The following is a 13,970-nucleotide window of genomic DNA, read 5'->3' as shown; positions in this document are numbered from 1 at the left end:
CAACCACGTACGGCTCAAATTCCCTTTCGCTTTTAGACACAAACAGTCTTATAAAAATAATTAGACAAATAATCAAAAAGTCTCCTCTCTTTTTGTTGTTTCTCTCTCATTCGTCAAAACATATTCACATTTTGACTTTTTTTCCCCCGGTGCTCAGATCCGATTTCTCGCCGCGAGTGCACCATTGATTCAATCGGCTTCCCTGGAATATGAAGCGGATGATCCTAGGTACTGTATATATTTTTTCATTACATCGAAATTGGCTTTGTACTCTGATCGAAAATGACATGATCTGAGATATTTCATCATCGGTTTAGTCTCTTGAATCAACATTGATCTTTTGATTTAACACAAGAATTTTAAAACTTCATTTAATCAGAATTTATATTATATGTCTTGCTGTTGTGAAGAACAACAGATCAAAGAGAATGTAGTTTTGAATTGTATTTAAGGTAATGATTCCTAAAGTGAAACAAAACAGAACAAAAGGTCTGAAAGATGACAAAGGTGAAGACCTTTTTTTTGTCTTTGAAGGTTCTGTTTCGGTGGGTCCTTTCATGTGCACCTTTAGATCATATGTTCTTCTCCTCTTTACAATGTTTGATTCTGAGTGAGAGCAAAGGAAACTGCGTTAACTCAACTCAATGATAGTTTTAGATTTGTTTCGGTTTGATTCCTGTGGAATGAGCTGTTTATTGTTTCAAGTGATGCAGTTGCTAGCTACGGTGGATTGGATAGAGACATTTGATTCGGTTTTATTCTATAAAAAAGGTTGAACAATGCTCGAGAATCAATCCAAAGAGCTTAGTGAGAACAGAGAAGATGAGATTACACGTCAGCTTTGTGCAAATGGGCTCTTCATGACAACAACTGAAGTTGAAGCAAAGCTTGATGAAGGAAACATCCAAGAAGCTGAGTCCTCTTTGAGAGAAGGCTTATCACTCAACTCCGAGGTTTTGTTTTGTTTGTAATCTTCCAAACTCTTAGAAGAAAAGATTTGGTCCCTCTCATTTTTTTTTATGGTTACAGGAAGCAAGAGCTCTCCTTGGAAGACTAGAGTACCAAAGAGGCAATCTAGAAGGCGCTCTTCGTCTCTTTGAAGGTATTGATCTTCAAGCAGAGATCCAGAGGTTACAGGCTTCTGCTCCTCCCCCTGAGAAGCCAGTTACTAAGAAAAACCGTCCTCGTGAACCTCAACAGCAACCAGCTCCACAGCATGCTGCTAGCTTAGTGCTTGAAGCTATCTACCTAAAAGCTAAATCACTTCAAAAGCTTGGGAGAACAACCGGTAGGTCCTCTTGGTCTTGATAACATTTTGTAAATCTTTCCTTACTGTTTATTTTTTCTAATCTGCAGAGGCTGCAAGAGAGTGCAAAAGCGTTCTTGATTCCGTCGAAAAAATCTTCCAGCAAGGGATATCTGATGCTCAAGTCGACACAAGACTTCAAGAAACCGTTAGCCACGCCGTGGAGTTACTTCCAGCTCTATTTAAAGACTCTGGTGATTACCAAGAAGCTATATCTGCTTATAGACGTGCGCTTTTAAGCCAATGGAACCTCGATAACGACTCTTGTGCAAGGATACAAAAAGACTTCGCAGTCTTTCTTCTACATTCTGGAGTAGAAGCGAGTCCACCGAGCTTAGCTTCTCAGGTGGAAGGCTCGTACACACCTAGAAACAACTTGGAAGAAGCCATTCTCCTTCTGATGATTCTCATCAAGAAGTTCAACTCCGGGAAAGCGAAATGGGATCCGTCTGTGATCGAACACATTACCTTTGCGTTATCTCTATGTAGTCAGACCTCGGTGGTCGCCAAGCAGCTTGAAGAAGTGATGCCTGGTGTGTTCACCCGCGTTGAGCGTTGGAACAGTTTAGCTCTTTGTTATAGCGCAGCTGGTCAAACCAGTGCGGCGGTTAACCTTCTTAGAAAGTCTCTGCATAAGCACGAGCAGCCTGATGACCTCGTGGCGCTTTTGCTAGCTGCTAAGCTTTGCAGCGAGGAGCCTTCTTTAGCTGCGGAAGGCGCGGGCTACGCGGAGAGGGGTGTAAAGAATGCTCAAGGGATGGATGAGCATTTGAAGGGAGTTGGTTTGAGGATGTTGGGACTTTGTTTAGGGAAGCAAGCCAAAGTCCCCACGTCGGATTTCGAAAGATCTAGGCTTCAGTCTGAGTCATTAAAGGCATTAGATGGAGCTATAGCTTTTGAGCATAACAATCCTGACTTGATATTTGAGTTAGGTGTTCAGTACGCTGAGCAAAGGAACTTAAAAGCTGCGTCACGTTATGCTAAAGAGTTTATTGATGCAACTGGAGGGTCGGTGTTGAAAGGGTGGAGGTTTCTGGCGCTTGTCTTGTCTGCTCAGCAACGGTTTTCGGAAGCTGAGGTTGTGACTGATGCTGCTTTGGATGAAACTGCAAAGTGGGATCAAGGACCTTTGTTGAGACTTAAGGCAAAGCTGAAGATCTCTCAGTCTAATCCGACAGAAGCTGTTGAGACTTACCGTTACCTTCTAGCGTTGGTTCAAGCTCAGAGGAAATCTTTTGGACCTCTCAGAACTATTTCACAGGTTACAAAATCTCTGTTATGTCCTATTCTGTTGATGATATCATCATAAACTTTATTCTTAATCCTTTTACACAACAGATGGAGGAAGACAAAGTGAATGAGTTTGAAGTGTGGCATGGCTTAGCTTATCTTTACTCAAGTCTTTCGCATTGGAACGATGTAGAAGTCTGTCTGAAGAAAGCCGGCGAGCTGAAGCAATACTCTGCTTCAATGCTGCACACAGAAGGCAAGAACAAGAATAAGAACTAAGTAAACCTCTTTAAAGTCCATTTCTTAGTTTTCTCATGTTTGGTTTGAATCTTTGGTATGATCAGGTCGAATGTGGGAAGGACGAAAGGAGTTTAAACCAGCATTAGCAGCTTTCTTGGACGGTTTATTACTAGACGAATCATCGGTTCCTTGCAAAGTAGCGGTTGGAGCATTGTTGTGTGAAAGAGGGAAAGAATATCAGCCAACACTTCCTGTGGCGAGAAGCTTGTTGTCTGATGCATTGAGGATTGATCCGACAAACCGAAAAGCTTGGTATTACTTAGGAATGGTTCATAAGCATGATGGACGTATAGCTGATGCCACTGATTGCTTCCAAGCTGCTTCCATGCTTGAAGAATCTGATCCTATTGAAAGCTTCTCAACCATTCTTTAAACCATTTTTTTACAAAGATTTGTTATTGTTTCATTATTTAATATGTAAAATTTTAATATTGTAATGTCTTCAAACTAATACGGCTTTTAATCCACAAACTGAACAAAGTCAAAAGAAATGCATACAATATAACACAATACTAGGCTAAGACCCGCGCCTTGCGCGGGATGAACATTATATATAAAAATTATTTTATATATTATATGTTTATAACATATTATGAAATAATAAATATCTATTGAATAATTAAAAATTTATTATCTACTACTTATATAATTAAATTGGTGCGAACATATAAATAAATTTTATAAATCGAAAAAATATTTTTTCTATTTGATATGATATATAATTAAATTTAAATGATAGTAACATATATATAGTATATTTTAATATTAATATTTATTAGATGATGCTTTTTGCTCATATTTTTTTTATCATTTGTATATGTTATAGTAAAAAGTCTAAATTAGTGATAACAAAATTTTCACTGTAGATTAATTAATGGTTTAAGTAATTTATAATATTTTAAAAAATTAAGTTCTCAATATTTTTTCAAATTTTTTATCAAAAAAATGTTCAAAGTAAATTTCAAAATTAAGATTTTTATGTATTTTTATATGGGATATAATTTAATTTAAAATGGTACATATATTTATATATCTTTTATTTTTGATACTTATTAAATGAGACTTTCAACTTATATTATTTTTTAATTATTTGTATCATGTCATAACAAAAGTTTTAAATGATAGATCATAAAATTTGAATGTGAAACTTTTAACAGTTTTAGTAATTTATACTCGTTTTAAAAAATTAAATTATAATATATCAATAATTTTTTTTTATTTTTATTATATGGTTACTATGATTGTTTAATTATTTTAATAGCTTAAAATTAAACAAATATAATTATAATACACACTTATTTTTATCAAATCTTTATTATTCAAAATTATTAAGTGTCATATATACTTTAGCCACATTAGGCAATTTCGTAATCTTTTTTAAGGAAATAATGAAGCACATTAATAATGTATTTATTGTGGTTTAATAAAAAGCTTATTATATATTTAGATGGACCAACTTATTTCTCTAAGGATTCTAAGAATCATTCTTGTGATGACATGTGGCTACAAAAAAATGTTGTAATACTTTTCAAATAATATATAGGGGATTTGAGTCTTGTCTCTTGTCCATTAGTTCTTTGGTAATGATAACACAAATGTCTTTGTCTCATCCCTACTGAACACAATATGGTTTTAAACTAAAGATCCACACAAACTGACCGAAGTCAAAAGAAATGCATACACAAAACACAAGAGGGATTTTTGTCTACTATTTCTTGGGAATGTTAACACTCGAGTGAGTCTTCGTTTCTTGTAAACTTGACGCAATATGGTTCTTAACTCAAAATCCGCAAACTGAACAAAGTGAAAGGAATGCAATATAACATACACAAGAGTGAGTCTTGTCTTTTATCCACTAGTTCTTAGGAATGTTAACACAAGAGTGAGTCTTGTCTCTTGTCAACATAAAACAATATGGTTTTGAACTCAAGATCCACAAACTGACCAAAGTCAAGAAATGCATATTACAACATAACACAGGAGTGAATCTTGTTGTCAACATAACAGTATGATTTTAAACTCAGAATCCACGAACTGAACGAACTCAAAAGAAGTGCTTATAACATAACACAAGAGTGAGTCTTGTCTGTTGTCAACAAAAAACAATTTGGTTTTAAACTCAAGATCCACAAACTGAAGGAAGTCAAAAGAAATGCAACATAACAAAAGAGTTGACTCTAGTCTCTTATCCACTAGTTCTTAGGAATATTAACTCCAACGATCTTTGCCGGAGTAATACGAAGAAGATTCCCAGGCTTACCAGGCAAAGCACCTTTAATCATCACAACATTCAACTCCTTATCAACCTTAACAATCTTAAGCTTCCTAATCTTCGTCCTCGTCCCTCCCATCCTCCCAGGCATCTTCTTCCCTTTGTAAACCCTCCCAGGCGTCGTCCCAGCACCAATCGACCCCAAAGCACGATGACTCTTGGAACCATGAGTCATCTGCCCTCTCTTGAAGTTATGCCTCTTAATCCCTCCCTGGAACCCTTTCCCAATCGTCGTCCCCGCCACGTCAACAAGATCACCTTCCTTGAAAATCTCATCGAACACCAGCTTCTGGTTCGGCTCGAACCCTTCCACGCTCGTCAGCCTGAACTCCTGGAGATGCCGCAGCGGGATCACGCCGGCCTTCTCGAGATGGCCCGTCTCGGGCTTCGTCAGCTTCTTGTCGCGGACGCGGCGGTACCCGACCTGGACGGCGTCGTACCCGTCGGTGGCCAAGGTTTTGACTTGGGTCACGATGTTGCCTTCGCGGAAGCCGACGACGGTGACGGGGACCACGGTGCCGTCTGGCTCGAAGAAAGACATCATGCCGAGCTTTGAGGCCATCACGCCGATTCCGGCTTCCATGGACATGGAGATTGTGAGGGGTTTTCGTTTGGGTTTGGTGAGAAAGGAAGAGGCTTTCGATGGGGTGAGGAGTGAGGAGGATAAGGTTGGTTTGTTGAGTGAAGATGGGAAGGAAAGAGACGCCATTGTCATCGCCATTGGAATGTCGGAGCTATACAGAGAAGAGACTTGAGAGAGGATAAACACTCTTCTTATCTTCTTTTCTTTCACTCCAACCTCAAAATTTATCTTTATACCCCTAAATATAGTAGTAATTACATTACACAGCTCTTTTATTTCCCTTTTGCAACATCGGACCCTTGAATTTCATAGTTTTGTTAATCAAGCTCTTGTTTTAAATACACGATTAGTTTACCATTATAATGTTTTTACTCCTTAAACGTAATCGTTTCACTAATAATCAAAGTTTTCATTTTATTCAACCGACACCTTAATTAATAAATTCATTTGTTTTTTTTTTCACCAAATCATAAAGTTCGATCTGAAAGTGTGAGATGTAGAGATGATGGATAAAAAATTTAAGGATTTAATAGAGAACTAGATTTTGACCCGCGCTTTCCAAACGCGGGTTTTTTGGATTATTTATAATACAAAGTCTTATTATATCAAAAATATAATTTTTAACAGTTATATAATCTATGAATTAGTTTATTTGATATTTTATATGTACACTTTTACGTAAATTTCTTTTACGCATGAGAATTATATCCGGATCAAAAAAACAAACCGAACCGACCCAGAAATATAGGTTTAGTTCAGGTCCAGAGAAGATAACCTATTTGGGGTTTTTTTGGACCCGTATATCTTTGTTTGAGTCTGGGTCCTACCCTAGACCCGATCATAAATATGTTGTGTTTATTAGGTATATTTGGATATTTCAAATATGTTTCCAGCATTATGGATATTTTTTAGATTTTTGGTTTATTATTATAGTTTTTGATTTCAGGTAAAATTTCAAAGTAAAATTTTTTTTGGGTATTTGGATAAAATTTTGGGTATTTTCAGTTCAGTGACAGATTTTGAATAAGATTTTGAATTTTTAGGTATTTGAATTTTTTTGGCTATTTGTTTGGAGTTTCAAGTATTTTTCGTGTTTCAGATTTTTTAGATATTTCAAATTTTCTTAGGATCCTAAATACATGAACAGATGTGGATCCATTACGTCCATATCGGGTCCAACAACCTTTTGATATAGATTTTTAATGTTATTGTACACAAACATGGTTGATGAAATATTTTTAGAAAACTCATTTTTAAATATGAAAATATCTATCAAACTATAGACGGTTGAAAGTTTAGTATATAATATGAGATTTTAGTAGAAAATTTATATATGATATGATTACGTTATTATAAAGGAAAGATGAAGTTAGAATGTACACATATATGTCGTGTAACTTCTCTTGCTTTAAATCATATATTATAAGATAAAAGTGATAATATAAAACATTAGTTTCAATGCTTTTATGATTAAAAGTCAAAATGGTAAATAAAGTAATAGTAATGATTAAGATGTATGAGTGATATTTGAATAAATAAAAGAATTGGATAAATTATTGTTAGAGAAATACATGGTAACATATTGTTAGTTTAAGTTTAAGATAATACCAAAAAATAATGAGTTAAATAAAAAGGTCCAAACAACTTTATAAGTAGATTTTTGAAGACTCCTTCCCTTTTAATAGTATTGATAATAAATAAATTTATGATATTTATGTCAAAATAAAAGTTTTATTAGAACTATATGATAGTTCAAAAATAAATATATATTAATGATGTTTAATGGTTGTCTAATTTTATATTTGAAATAATTTGGTCAATGAAATAAAAGCTTTTTCGTGTTTGATTAAAAATTATAAACATTAAAATGATGTATTTGTGAATTATTATTTTTTTCAATTTTCAACTTGGGTAAAGTTATAAATAATTTTTATTTTGCAGTATTTTTTACTTATATTTTAAAATTAATATTATATTATCAAAATTTCCTTCATTTATTCCAATTTAAATGAAAAAACTTGAATTCTCAAAGATGATTGTCGCATAAATATGACACAAGGATATAATGATCAAATTATTGAATAAAACACTTGAAAAAAAGTAATGACAATGGTGGATTTAGAGTAATTATTGTTTTCCATACAATCACTTCCATGTTTTTCTAGTAATCAATAGAAATAGATAGCAATGACAATGGTGGAGTTTAGAGACGAGATATAAGAAGGGGAACAGAGGCAGGTCCTTCTTCACCCATCACAAGCTGAAACAGATCCAACACACGCATCATGCATTCCTCAGCAGCCATCATTCCACTCGAATAAGCGCCATGAACTGACCCAGCGAAACTCGAGCTTGTAGCTTCACCAGCAAAGAACAAGTTATCCACTGGAACCCTAAGCCTCTCGCTGAGATCATGAGGTTTTCCCACAACATCATAGCTATAAGATCCCAATGAGTTCACATCAGATCCCCACCTCGAGACAAGATACTGCACCGGAGCCATGGCATTGGGAAAGATTCTTTGGAGTTGCATGAGGGCGAAACTCGCAGCTGCTTCATCTGACATCTTCTCAATGTCTTTGGCGAGTTGACCAGCTGACATGTAAACCAGAACCGGATGACCTGTGGCCTTGTGCAGGTTCAAGAAGTAGCTGCAACCGTAGGAGGTTTCAGCAGCCACTCCTAGTAACTCTACTTGCGGCCAGAAGACTTTCTCGAAATGAAGTATGATCTTGTTCATGATACCTACTCCGAGTTGGTTGATTGCTTCTTGTTTCCAATCTGGTAGCTTCGGTTCGAATGTTATTGTTCCGGATTTTAAGACACCTAGAGGAACAGCGATCACTGCAGCATCCGCAACAAATGTTTTACCGTCTTCTGTAGTTACTTTCACTCCATTATACTGCCTTACGATCTTAGTAACCCTGAGAAGCAAACGAAACATAAGTATATGCCACAACTCTTTAAGAAATATGCAAAGAAACCAATTGGTGATAGAATAGTGGTAAAAGTTGAATTGGAAAAAGACTTAAAGTCGTCCTCGGTTCGATTCTTGTTGGAAACAAAATTGTTACTATTTGACTAGACGAAGATGAGACCATGCTTTAAGTCTCATTAAAAAAACTTGGGGTCAATCATTGGTCTCCATACCCAAACTGATTAACTATTCATACCAAACAGGTTATATTCATTGATAAGTTGTGAAGAGTTTAACCATAGATAACCTCTTATTCTTTTAATCATCCCATCAAATAAGTGGAAGATTCATTGCACTGTAAAACGTTACTCTATTATAATGTAATGTGTTTCCAATGCCAATAAAAATAACTTATCTAATAGTATATAACATCCAGTCAAATAAAATGTGTTCCAACCCATAATATCACAAGTATCACTTTGTCCCGGACTATTGCAAGAAAACTATACCCAGAATTTTTTCTATTTGGCATTAACTTTGTAGGAATAACCAATATATATGCAAAGGTTTGAGGTTTACCTATGGTTTAATCGAATATCAAGCCCTTTGGCCAAGGTATTGATGACAGGGCGATACCCTCTAACCATAAGACCGTGCCCACCAGGAAGAAGTTCCTCCTGCACATGTTTGGGGATGTTTCAAGATTCAGTGTGTACTTAAACTCCAAGAGGAAGATAATTGCAACTAACCTGGTCCCAACACTGCACAGAGATGGTATCAGCATCGGCAGAAAACCATCCTTCCATGCGGCACAAGTACCATTGAAGCACATTGTGTGCAAGCCCCTCTAACCTCAACTCAGGTTTCTTTGAAAACACAATTGAGAAAGCCTGAGATATTGACATGTCTGCATCCTGTTCATCCCTCACTTTCTTGACCTGCATTTTCAAAATAAAAATATAGCTAAGACTGACACAAGAATCAGAATATGAGAAAAGAAAGACCACATACCTCTTCCAAAATCTGCTTAAATGTTACCCCAACCTCTCTTACTAACTCTTTAGGAACTTGATTGCCATCCATATCAAACAGAGCATAGCTGCATAAACGAAAAGAAATTAACCACACATTGAGTTTTAAAAAAGAAATATAAGTGAATAGAGATTAAAAAAATGCAAACAGACCTCTCAAGATCATGATCATACAAGACCGAGTTGTCACCGCTGGTACGATACAAGGGCAGTCCTAGTCTCCCGATTACTGGTGCAAGAGGATTCTCTTTGCAAACTCCATGCAGCCTGTGTATGCTGCGGAGTTAGTAAAGGTAAACAAGAACTCAACGAAAAAACCAAAGACCTGTGAGAATTACCATGATGCACCAAGATCAACAGGAAAACCAAATGAGTAATCCGTGTGAACTCGTCCGCCAATCCTATCACGTGACTCCAGCACCGTAACCTAAAAAGACAAAGAAACCATACAACCATTAAGAAAACGATGATGATCAAAATCAGTTTATAGGGTATATCTTACAACTACGTGAAACTGGAATGGGTTTTGTAAAAAAAAAAACAAACCTGAAAGGAAGCATCTTGAAGAGTGCGAGCAGCTGAGATTCCAGCAAAACCACTTCCGACAACTATCACAGACGGTGACCTTGTCTTCATGCTCTCACCACCTGAAAAAAACAAAAAAAGAAAACTTAATTTTTTATTTAAAAACCTCAACGGTTACAACCAACAATGAAAGAGAGTGATCGGTTAAAAGAATAGAATACCTCTACGCATTTGACGATGATCAGAGTTTTTCCTCGACTCCATGATTTTTTTTTCAATTTTTGATCAAAAGATTAAGCTCAAGATTATTAGAATTACGATTACTATTATTATTATTACTACGCTGGGGAGAAAAATGAAGGATGAAGATGAGAAGACAAGTCGTGAAGTGGCTCGAAACTGAAGATGAACAAATTAGCCTCCCAAACAAATTCATGCGGCTTCTCTTTTATGATCAACGATGATCGTATGCGCAATTCAAGCGAAACAATGGACACTAGAGAGACAGAGACTTGAACGAAAAAAAACACAGATTTCTAGAGAGAGACAAGAGTCCTAGGTTTTCTCGCCTTCCAGTCCTGAACTCGGGTAAAGTAGGTTAGGTTCTTTATATAATAAAAACTTTTGGTTTTATTTAATTGTTAGCAATAAAAAATTAATACTTATGAGTTATGAATATGTATATTGTTAATTAAACATTTTAATGAAGTTTTTGCTACTTAATTTACTGATTACTTTGAGACAAAACCTTACTGTTATCTATAAAAAAAAGGTAATATGCATATATACATTAGATTTGTTGGAGCCTAAATAGTATATATATTATATTTATTGCAAATTATTAGAAAGAAATAATTTAATATTTTTAAGTTTGAACCATTTAACTGCTATTATAATTAGTCATCATAATTAAGATTGTAGTAAATAATGATATATATATCATTGTTAAATAATGATATATATCATTGTTTTTTATACTACTTAATTATGCTATTACAAATTATAAAAATATTACATCTGAAAATTTACATGTCTTATGATGATTCATGTCTGAATGGATCACACTAAAGCCGCCGTCTTATAAGATTTATTTCTGACGGTATTTCTAACGCTTTGATAATAATCTCTTGTCAAGTTTTTCTCCAATATTCTCAATAATAATATATTATTGTCACTATAGAGGATATGCTATAATCTTCTATAGTTTGAGACATATATGAACTTTCAGGTGTCCAATCGTATTTTGGTTCTTTAGAGGTATGAAATTGACCTCATTTGGATATTATTAAAGTTTGGTGTGGATTTTTTTGGAATCGGTTTGGATATTTGCACATCGCAAACCTAGTTAAACATGTTTTAACTTCGGGTTCGGTTCTACATTGAGTTTCAGTTACCCCTATATTTGTTTGTGTTTCAAAAGTACATACTTTAGTTCACAAACTTGACAAGTTTAAACAATAGTATTTTAGTTAATTTTGGGTATTAAATAATTCACAAAATGTACATTAAATTAACTACTGAGATAATTATTTATATAATAGATAACTAAAGAAACGTCACATAGATATCTTTACATATTTTAGTCAGATATTGAAGTAATTTAGTTTTATCATTCTGGTATTATAGTATTTTTGAATTCACCATTTCAAGATTTATGTTGTTAAGGCATATATTTTAGATATCTGAATTTTATATTATATATTGAATATGATTTTTGGGTGAAAGATGTTGTATATTCTATATTTTGTTTACTTTCTCTTACACATAAAAGAGATCGTTGAAATGAATAAATATGACAAAAAAAAAATAAACACATGCACAATAACATAGAGCATATACATCAATGGGTACACAAATAAAGGGAGAGACGAAAAACATAATGATATGTGTATGTTGGTATTTTGAGCGTAATGAACATAATGAGCACGAACACATAGAGGTTGAGATGAACGAATTGATTTTTTTTTTTTTTGTCATCGAACGAATTGATTCATGCAATCTTAATTCGAAGTGTTTGTTAATAATTTTGTGGACAGTATCTAATCTATTAATTTAGGATCTTATTTTTAATCTACCATACAAAAATCTATGTTAGATCATTCATTAAAAATTTGACTAAACATCTTAAATTTACTTATATATGATATTTTCTTAACAAAAAAAAAATCCATATACACAATAACATTCCTGTTAAAAAAACAAATATATTTCACATTAGGCAATTATCATTTTATTGTTTATGAAACGAAAATTAAAAAATGAAACAAAAATTTTAAAATTATCATTAATTATATTTCACATTAGGCAATTAATTATGAAGTGAAAATTTTAAAATTATCATATTAACTTCTTATATACAACAAAATAAATAATATTTTATTGGTTGAAACATTTTTTTTTGTAGTACAAAAACACCAAACAGAAAATAATATATTAAATAAATAATATTTTTATAATAATAAGTCATTTGATTTAGTCACATACAAACATTTTGTAAATAAAAATTTCTAGACAAATATTTTTAATAAAATATGTATTAATTCATATAAAACTAGTGTTTAAAATTAAAACTATTAATATAATGTTGCATTTAAAAAATACTATATTATTTTATGATATGTACAATTTCATCAAAAATTTTTTTGTAATAAATATAAAATTTTCAAAATAGTATTATATACATAAAAAATTATATTAAATATATATTTTTATATTTTAAATGTTATTTTAAAAACAAAAATATATACGCACAAAGGTGCGGGTTCAAATCTAGTTAAAAAGTAAAGAGATCGCAGTTAGACATAGATCTAATAAGTCTATAAATATATCAGGTATCTGACTAAATTTGAAGAGATCTAAAATATATGCTGGTCAATATCAACATGCGTATAATTCTTAAAAATCTGCCAAATAAAACTTAAATAAAAATGGACACTTTAATTTCTAGACGTTTACGCATGACTCTATATGATATTGGTAGCTATGAGTTTGGTTACAACTGAAGATGAAACATTTACAATAATATGCTCGATGTAATTTTTTGTCCTCCGCAAAAAACTGACAAACATGATAATACAAAACAATTTCCCATATTCACTAGTATGTGATTTTTGTATTCTCTCAAACGTTATTCAGACTGTGAGAAAATATCTTAAGTTAATGTGTCGTACTAATCCACGAGATGGAACCATTTTAAATGGTTTAAACCCGGGTTTAAACTAATGAAAGTCATATACAAAACTGATGGGAAAAGTTGAGTTCTCCAATACAAATTTTGCACTATAGTTAGCGAAATACTCAATCATTTCATTTGTACATTATAACCTCATATTTGTTAAATAGACCATTTTCTTTATTCATAAACGTCAACAAATTTACAGTAAGTTTAACTTATACCGTCGTTATCTGGATGTGTTCAAATTTATTATATATTATTTCGAAAACAAAATTAAAAATAGTAGTTTGTTCTTACTATTAGAATAGATGCAATTGGATGGGACACAAAAAAAAAACGAGTTAAGCAATCACTAAAACATAATCAAACTATATACATGATATGCTAAAACAACATTCAAAACCTGAATGTTGATAGTAAAGAGGAATATAAGCAGTTGATGATAGTCCACAAGTTTTTCTCTTATTGTCGTTGGGATATCATATTTTTATTTGTGTGACGGATCTATTAATCGGATTAGCAACTAAGAAATATTCATCTTGGATAAACTCGTAGAAGTAGTAGAGGGCTTCAGGAGAAAAGAGAAAAAAACGAGAAGGGAAAAAAGATGATAATCAAAAAGAAAATTTAT

General features: G+C 33.3%; 3 protein-coding genes across 4 annotated transcripts; 1 reads left to right on the top strand and 2 right to left on the bottom strand.

Moving 5' to 3' along the window:
• Window positions 1-46: 46 nt before the first annotated feature.
• On the top strand, window positions 47-3,307 carry LOC125574858 (protein NPG1-like). 2 transcript variants are annotated; one of them, XM_048775801.1, is made up of 6 exons: window positions 47-228; window positions 714-953; window positions 1,030-1,288; window positions 1,357-2,567; window positions 2,645-2,792; window positions 2,881-3,307. In XM_048775801.1, exons 2-6 carry the CDS (start codon window positions 780-782, stop codon window positions 3,207-3,209), a joined length of 2,121 nt encoding a protein of 706 aa, XP_048631758.1. In that variant the 5' UTR covers window positions 47-228; window positions 714-779; the 3' UTR covers window positions 3,210-3,307. The 2 variants fall into 2 exon arrangements, with proteins under 2 accessions (XP_048631758.1, XP_048631759.1); XM_048775802.1 differs by having other exon boundaries at window positions 99-228; window positions 706-953.
• Window positions 3,308-4,871: 1,564 nt separating this feature from the next.
• LOC125606861 (50S ribosomal protein L3-1, chloroplastic) lies at window positions 4,872-5,932 on the bottom strand. The gene has a single exon (XM_048775800.1). The coding sequence runs from the start codon at window positions 5,827-5,829 to the stop codon at window positions 5,029-5,031; it is 801 nt and encodes a 266-aa protein (XP_048631757.1). The 5' UTR covers window positions 5,830-5,932; the 3' UTR covers window positions 4,872-5,028.
• Window positions 5,933-7,783: 1,851 nt separating this feature from the next.
• LOC125606860 (polyamine oxidase 2-like) lies at window positions 7,784-10,760 on the bottom strand. The gene is made up of 8 exons (XM_048775799.1): window positions 10,386-10,760; window positions 10,186-10,286; window positions 9,978-10,066; window positions 9,793-9,906; window positions 9,620-9,707; window positions 9,358-9,546; window positions 9,188-9,285; window positions 7,784-8,615 (listed from the first exon to the last, which is right to left on the bottom strand). Exons 1-8 carry the CDS (start codon window positions 10,426-10,428, stop codon window positions 7,895-7,897), a joined length of 1,443 nt encoding a protein of 480 aa, XP_048631756.1. The 5' UTR covers window positions 10,429-10,760; the 3' UTR covers window positions 7,784-7,894.
• Window positions 10,761-13,970: the final 3,210 nt, after the last annotated feature.

The sequence above is a fragment of the Brassica napus genome, chromosome A3 (assembly GCF_020379485.1).
Source record: "Brassica napus cultivar Da-Ae chromosome A3, Da-Ae, whole genome shotgun sequence".
In the NCBI taxonomy this organism is placed as follows: Eukaryota; Viridiplantae; Streptophyta; class Magnoliopsida; order Brassicales; family Brassicaceae; genus Brassica; species Brassica napus.
Note: the sequence above shows the minus strand (reverse complement) of the source record. Positions and strands in the feature narration are given on the sequence as shown.